Source organism: Nilaparvata lugens, chromosome 6 (assembly GCF_014356525.2).
Source record: "Nilaparvata lugens isolate BPH chromosome 6, ASM1435652v1, whole genome shotgun sequence".
Lineage (NCBI taxonomy): Eukaryota > Metazoa > Arthropoda > Insecta > Hemiptera > Delphacidae > Nilaparvata > Nilaparvata lugens.
In genome coordinates, this window is record NC_052509.1 from 3,822,202 (window position 1) to 3,845,410 (window position 23,209).

Here is a 23,209-nt window from a genome sequence, read left to right on the forward strand (position 1 = left end):
AGTTTGGACAATCATTGTTTGTCAAACAAAAAATTACTGTTTTCACAAACATTTTCAGTGTTGACAGTTGTAAAACATAAAATCTGTTCTTCCCACTTACAAATATTTTGTTTGGTGTCGCGTCCACACTAGCCAGGGGCAAACATTGTTTGTCAAACATTATAAAATTTGCCCAAATTTTTTCAACAAACATGTTTGTCGAACATTTGTACAGTGTGAACACGGCTTTATAATATAACACAACATTATGTATAAAAAAAATGATATTTAATATAGGCTAACGAGAATGAAAGAATCAGTTTTCATCAATGATTGATCCTCATCGATTAATGCTTTAAATTGAAATGATATACTCGGATATTAAAGGACTCATTTACTCCATTCATGAAAAACCACCATGAACTCTAATTGCATGTTTCAAGACGTACTTTATTAACATTAACGTACATTCAGACTTTATTAAATTATGTGTTGTAACGGAACCCATGTCACGAGACTGAATTAGACGTCAATAAAAGACGTTAGCGGTTGACGTTAGCGGTTGAACCCGGTTAAATAATTCATTACACGTACATGCTGCAATTGAGTCTAATATTTTAATGTCTTCATTTCTGGGAGGTATGCAACTATTTGAAACGTTCATTTATTTTTTAGTACAGCAGATACAGCCACAAATCATATATCAATATAGATAAATCATAATAGAAGATAAGCATGAACCATCATCAAAAGGTTCATTACTATCACTCAATAAGGAAACCAGTAAATTAAGTACAGTAAATTAAGGAAACCAGGAATAAGTACTCTCTAATCCGTGTTACTATCCACAGAGAAAGTTATCAGTGGCGAATTTTATCCGATTCATAGCCTCTATTGAAAACAATAACAAAAAGTTTATAAGCTGAGTTTTGTGAACCTAAATTTAGTGATTTTTTTAGAAAAAAGGAATCCAAGTTTAGTAAAGTATAATGCTGTTCTTCTGTTTTTCAATGCTGGTTAACATTTTCTTTTATTCATCAACAGTATTTCATAATATGTGCCAGTGATACATGTAGGCTTTGCTTATTTGAAGGTTATATGAATGACATTATTCTAGTTTACACCTAAGCTTCCATTTCACAATGTTCAGTATTCAGATTTTCGGATCGCTCAGCCATTTGACTTTCTTGAAAGCTCCAAGGAATTTCCTTGAAGAATTCCACTTGAGACATAGGCAGGCTATTGCAAATTATAACGGTAAACTATGGGGATTCCCCTGATGGTTAAATCTATGATATGGGTATTTATATCCGTCATGCCTAAAATCTATAAATGCAATATGGAGTTATTGGATGGTTTTGTAATACAATGTAATATTTATATATTTATACACTCTAATTATAACGTGAATAGATCATTGACTTCTCTGGTATGGGAATTCCAGAAGGAACATTTCACACACTTCCTGCTGTATTTATCAGTTCTCAATATACTTCTCTCGTTCATACTAATCGTTTACAATAGTCTATAAGCTATCCTGATATAGGATTGGATAGGAATGGTCAACTTGATAATTCCCCAGTAACTATGGAAGTCTTGCTTCGTTAACAGAGAATCTATTGAAAGAAAATCAGACTACAACTTGAGAGCCTGAGACAGAATAGAATAGAATTCTTTATTGTCATAAAACACATAGTGCAATGGACATAGTAATCAGAACAGAATTTACTCCGAGAAAATGTCACTTTCTAAGATCTGAGTGAATTTGAAATTTTGGGGATTATGATGAATTCTATCTCACCCACATCGCGGTGTTCAGTGGAGCTTCTACTTTGATTTCTCTTTCTTTTTCATCTGTGTTTCATTTAAGTGAACCTAGATTTGAGACTTCCTAAATGGAAATTGCAGTTAACTGTTTGCTCAACAATACGTCAACAACGTAAATAACCGTTACAGATTTACACTAGCTTATTAGTAAACTTCTTCTGTTATCAAGACGTTATTTCTTGTTATCTTTTCACTGCTTCAGAACACTATCAATTCTCGCTTATCACTTAACCCTACTTAAACTTATTCTGGATGAAAATACCGCAATGAGGGGACGTGTAAGGGAACGTTCTGCATTTTTACATTATTCTGTCCAGTTTAAAACTACTTGAAGAAATATACGAGTATAATACAGTTGAACCTCTATGGAAGAAATTTTATTATCCAGAGAAAAATTCCGCCGGATATATGAAATCGATGGACGACATAGGGACAATATTGGAACGATATTGAAACGACATTGGGACGATATTAAAACGACATTGGGACAACATTGTGATGACATTGGAACAACATTAAGACGACATTGGGACCATAGAGATAAAAAACAAATACAATACAAATTCTAGAATGTCCTGTGACAAATGTTGTCAAGTACAAGGTTTAGTTTTTTGGAGTTTTGTTTTATAGAGGCTGGAGTATACTGCCTCTGTAGAATCGAGTTTGTTCTTTAGAGGATAAAAACACTCCTAGAAGAAACACTTTATCTGCAGGTCACACTTTTCAAAGAATAGAAACTCAAAACAACAGTTGTGCCATAAATATCATATGTATGCACAAAGTAGAAGGAATTCTTCTTTCTTCTCTGTTATGTATGTACACTTGAACCATATAATGCTGTTTAATTATTATAGAACATAGCTCTTGATTATCTTCCTTTGATAGTATCACTATAATATTTTATGATAATTTTAATACAGAATGGAATTATGTATTATGAGATACATGATTAAAATTATCATATACTATAGTGATACTACAGTATCAATGGAAGAGAATCAAGAGTTATATTCTATAATGATTAAACAGCATTATATGTTTCAAGTATACATTACATCACAGAGAAGAATTCCTTCTACTTTATGCATACATATAATATATTATATATGATATTTATGCCACGACTGTTGTTTTGAGAGTCTATTCTTTTAGAAAAGTGTTGTCATGCAGATAAAGTGTTTCTTCTAGAGATGTTTTTATCCTCTATAGAACGTACTCAATTCGCCAGAGGCAGTACAGTTCAGCCTCTTCATAACAAAACTCCAAATAACTAATCCTCCACTCGAATATATTAAGGACATACTAGAATTTGTATTGTATTGGTGTTTATCTCTAGGCCTATGTAGAGATTTCATATTTCCAGTGGGGTTTTTTCCAGGATAATCAAATTTTGTCCACAGAGGATCAAATTTAATGTATTACACTCGTATGTTTCTTCAAGTAGTTTCAAACTGGACAGAATAATGTAAAAGTGCATATATTATGATTGAAATAAGTATTATTATTGAGGTGATTCACTTTTGGCATCATTAGGCTACTATTGAGCTAGGTTCTCTCATTCATCACTCTACGCACAACTCTCAGACACATGTAGGCATCATTTACAACTAAACATTTTTGTTGATTAACGACATTTCTATCAAACTCGCTTTTCAATAGATTTGATTTTCCAAACAAGTAATTACCAATTACAACAATTCGCTCTGTCCCAGTATCTCTCCATGTCATTGCACTCCGGTGTCCTTGATCTAAATTTCGTTTATGTCACTTCCTCTTCCTTTTTCTCTTACATCACTCAATCTCCTTGTCTTCCTGTCTTGTGCCTTGTCTTGTGCCTTCAATCTCCTATTCTCATCCTTTGCTATCAATATCACTATAATATTATATGATAATTTTTATTCACAAAGGATTTATTTATTTATTTTTAGATACATAGAAATACATGAGAGATACATATGATTGAAAAATTAATTAATTCAATTCAATTCAATTTATTTTTCCCTTCAATTCCTTCTGAATACAATTCAAAGCAGTTACATAGACTCTTAAGCAAGAGTTTATAGAATCCAATAATCGATATAATCAGAGACAAGGAATATAGCTTATGCTTATCCTTTATCTATGATATTATAATATACTTACTAAAATCTAAACACAAATATAGAACTATAATAAACAATAAAACTCTTGAGCTATCAAAATTCTATTCTTGTATAAAATTCTTGTATCAGATAGGAAAGAGCTTACATAGGCAACAAAGGCCTGTGCGTGAGCTCGAGTTATCATAACAATATATCTATACAATTATAAAGAGAGATTAGTATTGAGGTGATGTACTTTTGGCCATCATTAGGCTACTATTGAGCTAGATTCTCTCATTCATCATTCTACGCACAACTCTCAGACACATGTAGGCATCATTTACAACTAAACATTTTTGTTGATTAACGACATTTCTATCAAACTCGCTTTTCAATAGATTTGATTTTCCAAACAAGTAATTACCAATTACAACAATTCGCTCTGTCCCAGTATCTCTCCATGTCATTGCACTCCGGTGTCCTTGATCTACATCTCGTTTCTGTCACTTCCTCTTCCTTTTTCTCTTACTTCACTCAATCTCCTTGTCTTCCTGTCTTGTGCCTTGTCTTGTGCCTTCAATCTCCTATTCTCATCCTTTTTCACTCCTTCATATTATTTATGCTACATTTTTTATCAACTTCTTCATCTTTCCCGTCTATCGACTAGGTGCACCAGTCACTATGATAATATATTATTTCAACCATAGTACGGGAGGAACCTACGTTATGTGTGTGTGGTGTCTGTACTGTATTTATTGAGCTATCTCTTCAAACAGTTGTGGTATGTGTGTGACGTAAATTGAAGGCAAATAAAAGCCGTCTAATAGTCGCAGAGTACGCCTGCCTGTCACATCAAGGTCGGAAAAGAAACAGATAATCTGCTCAGTTCACATGTAACACTAGATCAAATAAATTGTCAAATACAAACATGATATGACCACATCTTGGGCTTGGGCTTGGGTTTAGATAACAAAGGTTTAGATAACAAAAAGATAAGGCAGAGAGGACAAATTATTTTATTTGTCTCTGGTGTTGCCAGTACCTAATTTCCATATTTTGTTGATTAAATTTAATCATCTGAAGAGACAAGATGTTCAACACCACTCATAACAGAACCAAGAAAGCATTGAAATTTAGCACCCAAAACCATTACGAATAATATGAAATTATGAAGATGGAATCTTTCCAGTGCTTTCAATTACCAAGGAAGCATTGCCATTTAGCACCCAATAACCATTACGAATAATATGAAATTATGAAGATGGAATCTTCTCCAGTGCTTTCAATTACCAAGGAAGCATTGCCATTTAGCACCCAATAACCATTGAGAATAATATGAAATTATGAAGATGGGATCTTCTCTAGTGCTTTCAATTGTTGACGTCTTCATCTGGATTTTAAATATTGTAATTTGAAGTTGATACAATTTGAAGCATCAAATTTGCTTTATTGATATTGTGTAAAGTTGTTTTGTCAAATTTTAAGAAAATGCACTTCCAATTGATAAATACGAGATAGATTGGTCTGGAGAATATTGGAAACATAACCAAAAATATTAATTATTCTAATAGTAATGTATCGTTCCACCAAGGACATATATGTGACAGGACATATATGTATGACATATATACAGGACATGTATGTGTCCAGACAATCATACAGTCCGTATATGACGTGAGACGTATGCAGGACGTATATTTTAGTATCTGATAAGCTGGTTAGTAATAACAGGACATTTTTGAGAAATTTACATATATTTGAGTGTGATCCTGGGTTTGTTCCCCGGCATACAGGATCATAATAAAATCTATGTGAATTTCTTGTAAACGGTCTTGAATTCGGAGCAATAATGACAAAATAACACAAATAATAACTGTTAATATCATAGTTAATCATCATTGGAACGGAAATAATTCAAATTTGTTTGATTAGTATAAAGAGCTCTGAATCGTTATTAAGCTGATAAATCGTTAAGGCTAAAACTATAATGTAGAAGATATTATTCTCATTGAATTAATCAGGATAAGTATTAAAGGAACTCTTTATATCTCGATAAAAACTACATAAGATAAGAAGATGGATGGTTAGAGACGTAGGATTTCTACGACCAGCAACTGTCAGTTTATATGTTCTCTTATTTAACAACCAATAATAATTAGTGTTTTTATATCTTGAATAATTCTATTAGTCTCAACAATTATTATTGATTCATACGTAACTGTTTTACAATATTTTCTTTAATGCGATCATCAATAGCCTTCCCTAATCTTTAGAGATTACAGTGGTTTGTATTATTTTTTTTCAAACATCTTTATTGCCCATAAAAACAAAATACAAAATAAAAAATTTACAAAAGAAATATTCTAGATTATAATAATATATTATGCTATATTATTATATATTATATATTATTATATGTATTAATCATGATAATTATTATTTCCACCAGCAACTGTCAGTTTATATGTTCACTTATTCAACAATCAATAATTATTATTCAACAAGTAAACATATAAACTGACTGGTAGACTAAGCTGGTAGAAATCATAATTATCATGATTAATATAAATCACTGTAATCTCTCTAAGGATTAGTCTTAATAGGGAACGCTATTGATGATGTAATTAAAATAAAAACATTGTAAAACAGTTACGTGTGAATCAATAATTGTTGAGACTAATAGAATTATTCAAGATATTATAGAAAACATTGACCAATAAGAGAGTTGCAACGCTGATGTAGTTGGCCACGATTCCATATTCAAGGAGCTATCTGATTGGCCATTGACGGTCTAGGAGTTCTTGCTCCTGATTGGTTGAACTCAAGGAGCAATTTGACTCGTGAGTTTCTTGAATGTGACGATCTGGATGAGCTTGCTTCCGATTGGACGAAATCAGAATCTATTGGCCAATCATTCTTGTCCGTGTATTTGGAAGTGTATCACATCAGTATTGTCACTTCCTTATTGGTGAAATATTCTACATTTTTAGGTCAGTTCTCGATTCATCTATTTTCTCTTATTTAACAACCAATAATAATTAGTGTTTTTATATCTTGAATAATTCTATTAGTCTCAACAATTATTATTGATTCATACGTAACTGTTTTACAATATTTTCTTTAATGCGATCATCAATAGCCTTCCCTAATCTTTAGAGATTACAGTGGTTTGTATTATTTTTTTTCAAACATCTTTATTGCCCATAAAAACAAAATACAAAATAAAAAATTTACAAAAGAAATATTCTAGATTATAATAATATATTATGCTATATTATTATATATTATATATTATTATATGTATTAATCATGATAATTATTATTTCCACCAGCAACTGTCAGTTTATATGTTCACTTATTCAACAATCAATAATTATTATTCAACAAGTAAACATATAAACTGACTGGTAGACTAAGCTGGTAGAAATCATAATTATCATGATTAATATAATCACTGTAATCTCTCTAAGGATTAGTCTTAATAGGGAACGCTATTGATGATGTAATTAAAATAAAAACATTGTAAAACAGTTACGTGTGAATCAATAATTGTTGAGACTAATAGAATTATTCAAGATATTATAGAAAACATTGACCAATAAGAGAGTTGCAACGCTGATGTAGTTGGCCACGATTCCATATTCAAGGAGCTATCTGATTGGCCATTGACGGTCTAGGAGTTCTTGCTCCTGATTGGTTGAACTCAAGGAGCAATTTGATTCGTCAGTTTCTTGAATGTGACGTTCTCGAAGAGCTTGCTTCCGATTGGACGAAATCAGAATCTATTGGCCAATCATTCTTGTCCGTGTATTTGGAAGTGTATCACATCAGTATTGTCACTTCCTTATTGGTGAAATATTCTACATTTTTAGGTCAGTTCTCGATTCATCTATTTTCTCTTGATTTGATTATTGTGATTTTGGAACTTATTAGTTATCCATTACCTCTGTTATCATCTTCATTATTGATACTATTCATCTTGTTATTATTCTAAAATCTTCTAGTCTACAATCTACAATCAAGAATATTACTATACTTGACAATTGACTTTTCGTTCTTTGAATGTGATAATAGGTACTTTGATTTCCTAGTTTGTTGTTCTATTTTAAATTATTTTCATATTTATATACTAGAGGCTAATTACAATTAACTTTTATATAATAATTCAATATCATCATGCTATTTGGGCTTTGCCTGTTGTACCCACCAGACCATCCATGGAATAAATAAATTAATAAGTTACATCGACTGAAAAATTGACTATACTTCACTATCAATATTGACATTGATACTAACCTTTTGATGTAACTAAAGAGGATACGATGTTCGAATCCATTTTTTTCAATTCTATTTTTCTATGATATAACTACTGATACTTACAATTCGTCACTATAATATTAACTTCAGTGGTCTACGCTTCATTTTTTAGTAGTCTACGTGATGTACATGAAGCCACATAATATTTGATAATTTATTCAATCTTCGTGTCTGATCTATTCATCCAGCTTTGTTGAATGATGAAAATGAAAACATTGTAAAACAGTTACGTGTGAATCAATAATTGTTGAGACTAATAGAATTATTCAAGATATTATAGAAAACATTGACCAATAAGAGAGTTGCAACGCTGATGTAGTTGGCCACGATTCCATATTCAAGGAGCTATCTGATTGGCCATTGACGGTCTAGGAGTTCTTGCTCCTGATTGGTTGAACTCAAGGAGCAATTTGATTCGTCAGTTTCTTGAATGTGACGTTCTCGAAGAGCTTGCTTCCGATTGGACGAAATCAGAATCTATTGGCCAATCATTCTTGTCCGTGTATTTGGAAGTGTATCACATCAGTATTGTCACTTCCTTATTGGTGAAATATTCTACATTTTTAGGTCAGTTCTCGATTCATCTATTTTCTCTTGATTTGATTATTGTGATTTTGGAACTTATTAGTTATCCATTACCTCTGTTATCATCTTCATTATTGATACTATTCATCTTGTTATTATTCTAAAATCTTCTAGTCTACAATCTACAATCAAGAATATTACTATACTTGACAATTGACTTTTCGTTCTTTGAATGTGATAAATAGGTACTTTGATTTCCTAGTTTGTTGTTCTATTTTAAATTATTTTCATATTTATATACTATAGGCTAATTACAATTAACTTTTATAATTAATCAATATCATCATGCTATTTGGGCTTTGCCTGTTGTACCCACCAGACCATCCATGGAATAAATAAATTAATAAGTTACATCGACTGAAAAATTGACTATACTTCACTATCAATATTGACATTGATACTAACCTTTTGATGTAACTAAAGAGGATACGATGTTCGAATCCATTTTTTTCAATTCTATTTTTCTATGATATAACTACTGATACTTACAATTCGTCACTATAATATTAACTTCAGTGGTCTACGCTTCATTTTTTAGTAGTCTACGTGATGTACATGAAGCCACATAATATTTGATAATTTATTCAATCTTCGTGTCTGATCTATTCATCCAGCTTTGTTGAATGATGAAAATGAAAGTAAAAATACTGTAATATTGTTCTTGTTGAAACCTTGAAACGTTGAAGCTAGTTCCATGTTGTAGTCTACGAGTTTACTTCGTGACACGACACAAAGTCCTATAAAATTGACGATGATGTATTGTGAAACCATTCTTCTCTCTTCTATTTGCACTCTTTAGTCTTTACCTCTTCTTTCCTCGTCTACCCTCTTTCTCTTCACACGCACACTCACGCAAACAGGTGCGTATTAATAAAGCATTGAAAACATTCATCCCATTGGAAAAGTCCATTGAACTGTTCATTTTGAATAAGTAAACATTTAATGAGATGGTGATGTAGTGTGTCTATTTTTGATCATACAGTAACACAATAATTGAGAACAATAATTAATAGACTGCTTGTCAAGTCCATCTTGACTTCATTTTGATTTTTTCAATGATACTGAATTGTGTTATCATGGCGTATCAAAATATTCTGAAGTCTTTTGAATTGAAAAATTGCTAGTCCATGTCCTTCATCGCCCTTCAAAGTTAATGATTATTTATTTATTGACCGAGCGAAGTGAGGTCTAAGATTCAAGTCGACGGTTTGGCATTTCTCTTAATGTTTATATGTTGCGCATTTACGGCGAAACGCGGTAATAGATTTCCATGAAATTTGACAGGTATGTTCCTTTTTTAATTGCGCGTCGACATAATATACAAGGTTTTTGAAATGTTGCATTTCAAGGATAATATAAAAGGGAAAAGGAGCCTCCTTCATATGCCAATATTAGAGTGAAAATCAGACTATAGAATTATTATCATAAATCAGCTGACAAGTGATAACACAGATGTGTGGAGAAGCCAGTCTATTGCTGTATTTCCATAAGGACTATAGTTTCAATCAGGTACTTGTGGATGAGAATGCTGCGTGAGGTCTACTGTACACAGAACTACTAGTTTATGAAAACATGGAAGCATACAGGATTTCTCCCAAAAATTGCTTCCATAACAACATATTACAACTTTATAATATAAAGTATATTACTTCGATAAATAATGCAGTAAAACAAAATTTTAATAATATGAATACAGTTCTTTTATTCGATGAATGCCTGTAGCATTGCAGAAGATTTAGTTACGCGGAATAAAATTTGAAAACAATAATTGATAACAAGTAACATGTCATATATCATTCAAGTTTCTAGATTTATATTTGATGATGTGATTGAAAATTTCGTGATGTTCCCTTCATCTAACGCAAGGTAATTAGAATATTGTTATCACCTTGATCCAAAAGAACCTGAGAGACAATCAACTTCATGACATTTGAAGTCATGTTCCCATCTTGAACTCTACAGCTCTACAACAGTTGAAAGACATCTACGTGTTTAACGTTTATCTCTTTTCTACAACTGTACTCAGTCAAGACTTAAAATTTTACTTCTTAAAAGTTTGTGAAACCGATGTTATCTAGAACACAATTCAATTGTTTTTACCACCAAACCTTTCTTGCACGATCTACAAGTCAGAATGCAGTGCTTGATGCATCTCAGTGCATCGATATCTCCAATGAAACTTGCACAACATCATACTCAAACGACACCGGTAGTCAAGTTGTACTATTCGATTCTCTCCCACTCCTCACTCTCTCTCTCTCTCACACACCCTCTCTCATTCTGCTACAGTCACGTGACCTGTGCAAATTTGTGACGCAAATCTAAGCGCGAACAATGATAAAAACAAACGTCACAATCGTTAAAAGTCTCTTCCACTGTTTTGCATACGTTCTCTCTCACAATCTACTATTCTATCTCTCTCATTCTGTTTCAAGATCTAATGCCAAGCTGGCTGCTGATGCTATTTAGTGTTGATCAGTTTCTATTGTTTTATATCTGTGTTTTAAACGTGTCTGCCAAGCGTTTGGTAATGTTTTTGACCTGTTTTGACTGTGTTAGAACGTTTAATTAATCACGTGGTAATAAATGCTCTCAAGGCCAAAATTAATTGGAAAAGCTTTTGTCGAATTCCGGAAGAGATTGGGAAGTCTGATTTTGATTTGTTGAGATTGTGGCTCATACCAATTTGAGACTCACAATTTAAACCTGCCTGATAGAATAGAATATATTAGAATAGAATGACTGCCTTTATTTTATACCTAATAAGAGAACTTGTAGGAAAATATGTCTGCAAAGAAAAACTACCTCTAGAAAAACATTTGAACACGTTTAATGAAACAATAATGATGTAATTGTATATTCTCAGTAGGCCTACTATCAATTGCTGTATTGTAAGCTATTATATAAGTGTATATGCCAGTATATATTGTAATCTACATAAATAAAGTACTCAATCAATCAATCATTATGAAGACTCTCACTCTGCTCAAACTTGTTGAGTCTACTCCAGTGCTAAGACTGAATTCTAGTTCATAAATATTACATAAACCTCAATTCGGATAATTGTCATGTTCATTCAACCATTCATTATCCAACCAATCAATATTGAGTACCAGCCGCCCCCCAAAAAGTCAGCCACCAAAAATAGGTCGTCAGTCGTTATATAGAAAAATGTTTTTGAATCCACTTCAAAAATGTCTGGGCACCCCTGTGTTAAGAGAGTTTTTTTACTTTCTTTGCCCTATCACCATAGGTAAGGAAAGTATTGCTTTCCGAAAAAAATTAAGGTACCCAAATTTCTATACGTTTCAAGGTCCCCTGAGTCCAAAAAAGTGGTTTTTGGGTATTGGTCTGTATGTGTGTGTGTGTGTGTGTGTGTGTGTGTGTGTGTGTGTGTGTGTGTGTGTGGTGTGTGTGTGTGTGTGTGTGTATGAGTGTATGTGCGTCTGTGTACACGATATCTCATCTCCCAATCAACGGAATGACTTGAAATTTGGAACTTAAGGTCCTTTCACTATAAGGATCCGACACGAACAATTTCGATCAAATGCAATTCAAGATGGCGGCTAAAATGGCGAAAATGTTGTCAAGAACAGGGTTTTTCGTGATTCTCTCGGAAACGGCTCCAACGATTTTGATCAAATTCATACCTAAAATAGTCATCGATAAGCTCTATCAACTGCCACAAGTCCCATATCTGTAAAAATGTCAGGAGCTCCGCCCCATCAATGCAGATAGATTCCCAATTATCAGGCTTCAGATACAATTGAAACAAAGAAAATCAAGTGGAGTAGATTGAGCATGAAAATCTCTACAATTAATGTTCAGTAACATTTTCACCTAAAATTGAAAATAAGCTTTGAATTCGAGAAAATGTGATTATTCAATTGCAAATTAATGTTGATTCTATTAAATCATTCACTATGAAGAGATAGCAGACCTCATGTGTGTCTCCAGCGTTATTGCCCTGTCACCAGCTGGCTCAAATATTTGAATAGTAGACTTGAGATGCGCGGGAACACTAGCGTCAGGTGATCAATTTTCATAACGGCAAGGCAAGTTGTGTGAGTGCGCCACACCAGATTTTTTATATGAGTGTTGACACCCTGTAAACAACTATCTATCTCTATCTAAAAATCAATCGATCATCGTATTGTATAATTTTCCACAACACTTCTCAAGCGAATCTGTGTCATGATTTTTCCTCACACCATATGCATAATGTAATATGATGATGATGATGTGTTCAACATGTTAATAAGTGAACAGAGTAGGTCATCATAGTAAGTGATAAAACAAGATGGCGGGTGTGTGAGTAATTAAGTTTTTTGGAAAATGATATTTAGGTATTGAAAATGATATTTAGGTATGTTTCTTACCCAGGAACAAAGTCCCTCTTAGCTTAAGCCTCACAATTGTGACAAAGATATTATAGCGAATCATGTGAAGTTTTTGGGGGTCCAGGTTGATCACAAACTGACATGGGGTAAACACATAGATTATATCAAAACTAGGCAATCTAGGATAGTCTATCTCATTAAACGACTGAAACAATGTGTCAATCTGAACGGTTTAAGAATGGCTAATTTTGAATTTTTCCTGTCTGTTATCAAGTATTGTTTGCTTGTTTGGGGTAACTCGTCTAGGGTAGATGAAATATTGAAGCTTCAAAAAAAATTAGTCAGAATCATGAATGACTCGGCTTCTCTGGATCACTGCAAACCGACTTTTATTGAATTGAGAATTAAAACAATAGTTAATTTATACATTTTAGAGCTAGTGACATTCTCTTTGAAAAAAATTACCCTATTTGACTTTTAATAAAGATGTTCACAAGCATGACACTCGAAATAAGGGAAAAATTTGTACCGACTATTGTAGATTGAGTAAATCTCTCAAAAGCCATTCGGTACTATCTAAAAAGGTTTATAAAAAAAATTTCAACTCCCTTAAACAAAATATTCAAAGAAGATTTTCCTTCACAAATTAGCTGAATGGCTTTTAAGAAACCCTTTTATAGTATTGCGGAGTTTTTCGAGCACACCGACATTGACTTTTAAAGAGTGCTTGAATATAATTGATTGGAACATGATTGTTATTTATTGTTTTGAAAATACCGGAACTGTTTGCTGTGATAATATTTATCTGTTTTTGAGTTAGTGAAATGTATGTATTATATAATTATATACATGGTGTTTCAGAACTATGGGTCTAAATTCAAATTCAAATTCAAAATGTTTTTATTGCCGTGAACAAATACATGTTATTGACAAAGTCATCAGGTATATACATACATCATACATATATATATGTATGATACCTGATGACTTTGTCAATAACATGTATTTGTTCACGGCAATAAAAACATTTTGAATTTGAATTTGAATTTAGACCCATAGTTCTGAAACACCATGTATAATTATTATAATAATATGATAAATGATGTATAATGCTATGTGTTTTTATTGCAGTATGCTGTGCATCCAAGAAGAATTGGGACAGCTGAGCTTGAAGGCGGCATCCGTCTCTGGAAGTGGAGGCTACCACCAGCACTATCCCTACCCCTATCCACCCTACTCCGACCCCCACCACCCGGCCACCGTGACCGGCTGCCTCCAGCTAGTGCCACCACCGGGGGCGGCGGAGGGCTCAGAGGACTCCACCTCGTCGCCTGGAGGCATGAGCGGGGGTGTGGGTGGTTTCGGAGGCGGAATGCTGCATTGTCCGCCGCCCCCAGTCGGACTCAAGGAAGGCGGTTGGGTGGATGGACTGCTAGGATGTTTGAGGCCGGTCTGGACCATCATCGGCAAGGCCACTGCCAACGAGATCAAAGCTCATCATCAGAAAGGTTCATTTTAATTTCAATTTATTCACTAAAAATATGCTTCTATTCCTGATACATATAGAGATAGGTAGCCTAGAAAGAAATAGATGTATCTATCGTTTCATATATGATACATTTGATAACTATGAAACCAATGAGAGATATTTCCATGGAAGATGAACCTATGAATATTCTTCTATAAGAGATATATTTTCACAGAGGACAGATATCTCGTCGTGTCTATGCCAGGATGAATTCTAATAAAATGAAATGTCACAGAGAAGCTGGTCATGATTGTAGTAAGTTTAGAATAAATAATTAATCAATTCTTTCTTGTACTCTCCAATATTTTTTTTCAAAAAGGGCACAGTAAATTAACGTGTGAGGAGATAAAATAAGGTGAAGATAACAAATTTGTTTGTCCCTGTAAAATAAGTTGATCATATCTGATTGTAGTGGGTTCAAAATAAATAATTAATCAACCAGTTAGTCATCAAATTCTTTTTTGTACTCTCCAATATTTTCTTAAAAAAGGGCACAATAAATACAAAATACAAAGGGCACAGTTTAACGTGTGACAAAATGAAATAAGGTGAAGATAAAACATTGTTTATTTGTTTGTCCTTGTAGAACTCTCTACTTTCAATATGAAACCTTCCTAAAGAAGGTCAAATTTATATGACAAAATAGAAACAAGTGAAAATAAGATGAATTGGTTAGTTTTTGTGTTTCTCGTTATTCTCTAAAACCAATTCTGAAACTCCTAGCAATTTTCAGTCATCAACAGAATTTTATAAAGCCACATTAAAAGTGACCGCACATACAGAGAGCAGTCAGGTGTTCCGAGTCCTGCGGTGCACTTCATTTCTATGGACACAATAGTGATGGTCACATACAAACGTCTATTCGGATTCTTCTATTAAATAAAAACAAGATACTATCAGACAGAGTCAAAGAGACATAGAGGTAGTACATGAAACTCTAGCATCAACTTAATATCAAAATCGTCTCTCACTCGTATTAATTAATTCAGATTACTTCAGTTTTAAAGAACGCTGAGTTTAAATTTTTAAGATTCAATGAATATTATACCAGTATAAGAAAAGCATGTCATATTATATAACAGACATGAAAGTTATATGAGTGTAGAAGTAGAAGAAGAAGAAGAAGAAGAAGAAGAAGAAGAGAAGAAGAAGAAGAAGAAGAAGAAGAAGAAGAAGAAGAAGAAGAAGAAGAAGAAGAAGAAGAAGAAGATGATGATGATGATGATGATGATGATGATGATGATGATGATGATCATGAAGACGACGAAGAAGAGGAGGAAGCAAAATTATTGTATATCCTTATTACTGAGGAAGGTATTTATGTTATTCATTCATTTTTCTTATGTTCATTCAATAAATTAAAATTTGTTGGTTGTGTTTTTCAGCAGCGGATGACTGGGAAATAATGTTCGAGACAATCAGCGACCTGAGGTGGCTGGGCTCAGGAGCCCAGGGTGCTGTCTTCAGTGGAAAACTGAAAAACGAAACAGTTGCCGTCAAAAAAGTGGAAAATTTGAAAGAGACTGACATCAGGCATCTACGAAAGCTCAATCATCCCAACATTGTTCAATTCAGGTAAGCTGAAGTTTCATTTCAAGTTATATTTCAAGTGAAGCTTAATTTTTCGCCTTCGATTCGTCATAATAATTAATCTCTTGAAAGCTCCAGATGCCCTTAATATAAGGGCAGTTTATGATGATATTCATTCTATTTATTTTCATTTATTTATTTTAAGGAATCCAGTACTATAGATGGTATTTGTTCAATTATCTTTAGTAGGCTAACATTTTTAAGTGGAGAATTTTCAATTGGAGATTTTTTAAAGAGAGTCATGAACTCGATTAAACCATCATTGTTATTTTTCAGTTCAAACCTATTTCTTTCACAAAAATTAAAACTGATAATATTAATAATCTGTGTATCTATGGATTCACATCGAAAATAAACTTGGACATAATATTAGTTCAGCAGAAAAGAGCAGTGAGAATTATCATAAATATTAAAATTAGGGACTCTGTTAAATAAATTTTCTATCAGCTAGGTATATTGACAGTCTATTGGAAATATATTTTATATAATAATTCACTGATTTAGAAAAGAGAAGTAGTATTTCACATGCATATAATACCAGATCAGGAAGAATCGTACAGAGACATAATTTAGAATTTTTCAAAATGAAAACAACTTTCATGCGAGATAATTATTTCAACATGCTGCCCCGAAATTTAAAGTCCATACAGGAATTGACGATTTTTAGAGCTAAGCTGAAGAAATATCTGATAATGATATCTGATTGTCCTTATATTCATTTGAAGATTTTTTCAGATTTGATTGTAATAAATTTCTTATTGACTGTTTTTGTGCGTTTTGTTATTTTATTACATAAATGACCTTATTCAATATGTATCTGTATATTTGTTCAATAAACATATTTGAATTGAATTGAATAATGCTGTCAACATTCTGAAAACTTCAAAGACAAATACAAATTAATATGTCAACTTACTTTAGATAATATCTATAGTAGGCTGTGCAACTACCCTAAAACTACTGCAACTGAAAATATTGACAACAAAGAGAACAGCTAGAAGACAATATTTGCAGTCACAGAAGTCTTCCGTGTATGTTGAAAACATATCAATCATTATTTTGGTTTAAGAACTATATTATATTATATCATTTAACATTTTAACAATTGCAATTTCATATATGTTTGCATCCTCATTGTATTTTTTAATTCTTACATGAATGAGAAATTGCATTTGTTCAAATGCTAATTTTTAGATAGTAGCTCTCATCGAATTTCCTTCTAGCTGTTCACCCTGTTGTCAATATTCAATGATTTTATTTAAGCCAAAGTACATCAGTACATAAGCCAGGTCACATACAACATTCATTATAAATAAAATACAATATACAGGAATGTCAGAATACAATGTCACAGTTTTTAAAAAGTCCAGTGTCTAATTGTCTTTTTGTGATGACTATTTTCACTATGTTCAAAGTATATTAATTATATAGTTATTTTGCAAAAGCAAAAGTTTATATAATATTTGCAGAGGCAGATTTAGAGTGATTTACATCATTTAATATTGGATTAATAATGTTATTGGTCTTTTTATTTAAATATTGATCGTTTAATACCGTAATTATTATTAATTCTAACATTGTTTTTCTCTATTTTACAGGGGAGTATGCACGCAAGCACCATGTTACTGTATAGTAATGGAGTACTGTCCCTACGGACCTCTCTACAATTTGCTCAAGGACGGTGAGGAGATACCCCCACACCGGCTGGTATCCTGGGCCAAACAGATTGCATCAGGCATGCAGTACTTACATTCCAACAAAATCATTCACAGAGATCTCAAAAGTCCAAAGTGAGTATATACCATACTCAATGTAGTAGGTAATAATTACTATATGTGTGGTAATAATATACTAAGTGTAGTAAAGATGATTTATGTAAACGATTTGATATTTTCAAAACCACTAATTTATTCATTGTTATAATATGGATATCCCCCACAACAACACACAGTAGTAGAAAATAGGAGACATTAATAAGTAGGTAGTCTCTTAGTACAGAGAAGATTTATGCAGGTTTATTCATCTATGCAGCTTGTCTATCAAGTGAATTCGTTGGTCTAGTTTTCAAAAGTCACAAGTGAGTAAAGAAGTGTTGAATGAAACACACTTTGGTGGATTCACGGAGGATCGGCAGCCTTGATTGTGGGTTGATTAGTTTGTACTTTCCTCCCCTTCCCCCTCTCCAAAAGAGGCAAGATAACCTCTCTCCCTCACCCCTCCTTCATCCTCCCCGTTTATCTTTCTAACCAGCACTTCAAGAATTGTGCTCGAGAAGTCAACATCGTTTTCGTTTCGTTTCTCCTGTTTCCGTGGCGTTCGAGTTGAACGCAATTACCTCGTTTCGTTTCGTGATATATGTGCAATATCATATAGGCCTACGCATAAAGACAGGATATCGTCAGCAGTAACTTCTACACACGAGATACAGTCCACTTCCTCGCCAGTTCCAAGGTTAGTGCAAATTAAAGACTTACTTTTGGGGCTGTCGACGTTTTCGTGAATTAAATCTTAACTGTACCCAGTGGCGGCTCGTCCTATGTGTTCAATGGTTCATTGAACCCCCAGGATTGAACCAACTCTTATAGAATGATAAATTTGCAACTCATATAATTATATTTTTATTTTATACTCATGAAATTATATCACAACATTTTTCATCTATGTAAACTTGACATCGATGTTTTGCGGCCGGTGCCGGAGTGGCTTACTTGAAACAGCACCAAATGGCTTGACGAGACGGGTGGTGTGGAAAGCAGTGTTCATTCCCCAATCTGAACCCGAAAACAAGGCTGGGAGAGGTAGTGGAACGGAGGAGGGGAATCGGTTTGCTAGCACGAATTTGGTTCACAATCCTGTCTGAACCAAGTTTCACGAGCTCATCCGAGAGTAGCCGAACCTAGCCGAGGCAATGAATCGTGAGAATTCGTGATACGGATTTAGTATCAGCCATCTTGAACATAACCAATAAATTCAAATTTGGTGGCAGTAAACAGTGAAAAAGCGGTAAACAAGAAGTAGTCTAAGCGTGACAGTTTTGAGGTTATACGGTACCGTACGGTTTCGGGTATACACTGTATACAGTTGTGATAGATTTCACTGCATTTTTCGTTATATAAATTTGTTTTGCGTGTTGAAGAATATAGCCTAGTCATTTCTAGTGTGTTTCGTGTATTCGTGAGTATTTCTAGTATGTCCATTTTCTTTTAGTGAGAGTGTGAATATAATTTATTGTGTTAGGTACCGTAACAGCATTTTGATGAAGAAATATGATAAGGTTATTCATTTGTTAAAGACAAAAATTATTAATATTGAGGATATATATAAAATAAAACATGATGGTAGACCAACTCCCGAAGTAAAAATCAAACAAGAAAAATGTAATATGAACAGGACAAAAAATCTATATTTGTAGAAAATATGCTTAATCTTTGAAGGGTGATTCCTTAAAATTATTATTGATTACCTTTACACTTTATTATGCTCAATACTCTACATCCTCTTGACCTTTCTCCCCAATATCAAAAAATCTATTGTTGAATATTATAGATTGAACCCCCAAGCTAAAAGATCACGAGCCGCTACTGACTGTACCCCAATCCATAGGTTTGGGGACAGGACGGGATTACCACACTTGATATTGTCAAACCACTAATTTATTAATGGTTACAATATCTCATTACATCAGATTCAAACAAGTGAGTAGAGGAATGTTGAATAAAAACCACCACTTGATAGTATCAAAATCACTAGTTCATTTATAGTTACAATATGGATATCTCCCATAACATCACGTTCACAACACAGATAGCATAGAAGTCATAAGTAAGTAGAGATCTTAGTAAAGTACGGTAGAGATTTATGCAGGTTTTTCCATCTATTCAGCTTGTCTATCAAGTAGTTCGTTGGTCTAGTTTCAAAAGATGATTATTGTGTTGTATTGTTGGGAGCCTATCTTTTTCAAGAATTTTCATGTTGTCTTCACTAAGGTCCAACACAAAGTATCTGAATTGTTAGTAGTTTACTGGTCTAGTTTTAATCATAATATATTTTTTCAATGTATATTTTTCTGCTTCTGGATTGAATTGATTGAGTTTAGACCAATATTGTGCCTTGTAGAGCAGGAAATCACTGACTTCATATTCAGCTCCAAATTTTAGAGTTCATTTGAAACAAGATTTCTCATGGTGTTTGATGCATCTCATCAGTTTGAAACAATTCTGTCTCTTGAAACTAGGCAATTATTTTCTAAAATATTTATATATACGGTACGACAATACAAAAATCTCTTTGAAAAGTAAATAGAGAATAAAGTAAAAGTATATTGAACTGTTTTAATTAGACTGTAGTGTCGTTAAAAATAGTTAAAAACGGATTATATTACTTGCAGTTCGTCATGGATAGTAAAATAGATGAGTATATACTGAAATTGAGAAGACCTCTACCATCAGTTATTGATCATCCATCTTATGAGTATGTTGTAAATGTAATTAATGTTATTGTTTGAATATAAATTTATCTCATCTCTCTTCCATTTAATTGTAGTTAATTTTATCTTCCTTACAGACTTATTCGTCTCATTCATTTTTTATTTCAATTTATACTTGATCTGTAAGTGATTTCATATCTTCTATGATAGATGAATTATTGAAATCTGATGATTTGAAAGACTCAAGTAGTGTTAGATTATTGATTTTTATTTCTTTAATTCTATGTTGCAGTGTGCTCATCGGCAAGAACGAAGTGGTTAAAATAAGTGACTTCGGAACCAGCAGAGAGTGGAATGAGATTAGCACAAAGATGAGTTTCGCAGGCACTGTGGCCTGGATGGCTCCCGAAATCATCAGAAATGAACCCTGCTCTGAAAAAGTCGACATTTGGTGAGTTTAAAAATAATTTAAAATAATAACAATTATAAATATAGGTTACAGTGAAATGTGTTCGGATACAATACAATTATTGTTGTATAAAATCCTATTTCTTCATGATACAGTATGCTACTGGTACGTTTGCATTTGCCAAAGAGATTTGCAATGGGAAGTACGTGTACTAGATGGAAATAGATGCTGTAACAGACCAATCGTATTGAATTTCCAAACAATCAAAAGATCATCTCTCATCCGAAATTCCTTATTGTTTGTTATCAGCCTTCAGTAGGCTTCTTTTCATTCGTTTTATATATGAATTTTCTATTGTTTTCTTTTTTTCGAATTTTGTGATCATAAATGTGTTGTGTATACTGCCATACGCTAAATAAAATAAATTAGTAGGCTTCTTAATAATCACATTCTACCTGATAGGTATAAATATACATTTTGAAGACATTCATTTAAAGTGTTCATTGAAACACTAATGTCCGGTTCCACACAAATCTCGATCAAGACATTTGAACAAGGTCAACCCGGGTACCCGGCAAGTACCGGTATGCATAAGTATGCACTGGACTTATGGACTTATACTATGTAGTATGTACAGAACTTATACTGTAGTTACTCAGTAACTATCACCAAAGAAATCATCTATGTTCCAGTGCACTCGTATGTTCCGTTCCTGATTTCACATGCTCAAATGTCTTGACCGTGATTGGGGTAGAGCCGAACATGAAAGTGAAAGTGTTTAATGCTTATAATTTTTTTATGATTGGTTCAAAACAGATATTTTTTTCCTTTTCATCATTTTGTAATTGAGTGATAAATAATGCATCATCTATATTCTATGTAATATAATAAAGGAAAGAATCGGTTTATACACGTACGGGATAGGAAATTCAACGCATCATCACGTCTGAACAACTGGGCTGATTAACTTGAAATTTTGCATATAGATTTTCAATTTACCGAGGATGGTTATATGCCTATTTTAAATTGATCCAAGTTTCCTGTAGGTCAAATTCATCACGTCTGAACAACTGGGCTGATTAACTTGAAATTTTGCATATAGATTTTCAATTTACCGAGGATGGTTATATGCCTATTTTAAATTGATCCAAGTTTCCTGTAGGTCAAATTTTCAATTTGTCAAGTTTTAAATTAGTGCCCTGTGGAGCATGAGTTACTTGCTAGTGTCTAATATTAATATTATTGTTTGTATACAAAACAATACAACATACTGTATATTTCAAGAGGAGAATTGATTATTCGATTCAATCATTTTTACATTTCTCAGCTAGTACTATGGGAACTTGTAGTATGTATCATGTACGGTACTTTCTGTAACCTTTTTAAATTCATCGTTTTAGGTCGTTCGGAGTGGTGCTATGGGAACTTCTGACCTGCGAGGTGCCCTACAAGAACGTGGACTCCTCGGCGATCATCTGGGGCGTGGGCAATAACTCGCTTACCCTGCCCATCCCCACCTCCTGCCCCGACGGCTTTCGGCTGCTGGTCAAACAGTGCTGGAGTGCCAAACCCCGCAACCGCCCCTCCTTCAAGCACATACTCATTCATCTCGACATCGCCGCGCATGAAGTTCTGCGCAGCTCGCCGCAATCCTATCTCAAAACGCAGGTTGGTCTATATTACATTTTTTCATTTATGTAGATCATGATATTATGTGGATTATCTTTGACTGCCAGTTAGGAGAACTTGTGCGCAAATGACTCAGTAACAATGGGGTTACTTCTGCACATAAGAACACTTAGGCCCGGTTGCACAGCAGCCGGTTAAATTTTAACCGTGATTAATTTGACAAGAACCAATCAGAGAAGTCCTTTTTGATAAGACGGCTTCTCTGATTGGTTCTCGCAGAATTAATCACTGTTAAAATTTAACCGACTGTTGAGCAACCGGTACTAAGGGTCGGTTTCCGAGCTCGGGATTCAGGCCCGCCGCTAAAACCCACGCTTATCCACGAAAAGCAACCCACGCCGTGGCATGTTTTGTAAACCATTGCTAGGCTTCTCCAGACATCTGTGTAATACATGCAATGAATAATCCACTTGTCAGCTGATTGATTATGAATAATTC

General features: G+C 33.5%; 1 protein-coding gene across 4 annotated transcripts in view; it reads left to right on the forward strand.

Moving 5' to 3' along the window:
* Positions 1-23,209, forward strand: part of LOC111054242 (mitogen-activated protein kinase kinase kinase 12) — a 77,703-nt gene that overhangs the window by 36,934 nt on the left and 17,560 nt on the right. For 2 of the 4 annotated variants that reach the window (XM_039429960.1, XM_039429958.1), the window contains 5 exons: positions 14,261-14,637; positions 16,043-16,232; positions 17,846-18,037; positions 20,966-21,124; positions 22,483-22,750. In XM_039429960.1, coding sequence (XP_039285894.1) covers positions 14,261-14,637; positions 16,043-16,232; positions 17,846-18,037; positions 20,966-21,124; positions 22,483-22,750 — 1,186 coding nt within the window. The remainder of the gene's footprint in view (positions 1-14,260; positions 14,638-16,042; positions 16,233-17,845; positions 18,038-20,965; positions 21,125-22,482; positions 22,751-23,209) is intronic. The other 2 variants (XM_039429961.1, XM_039429959.1) reach the window with 1 other exon arrangement.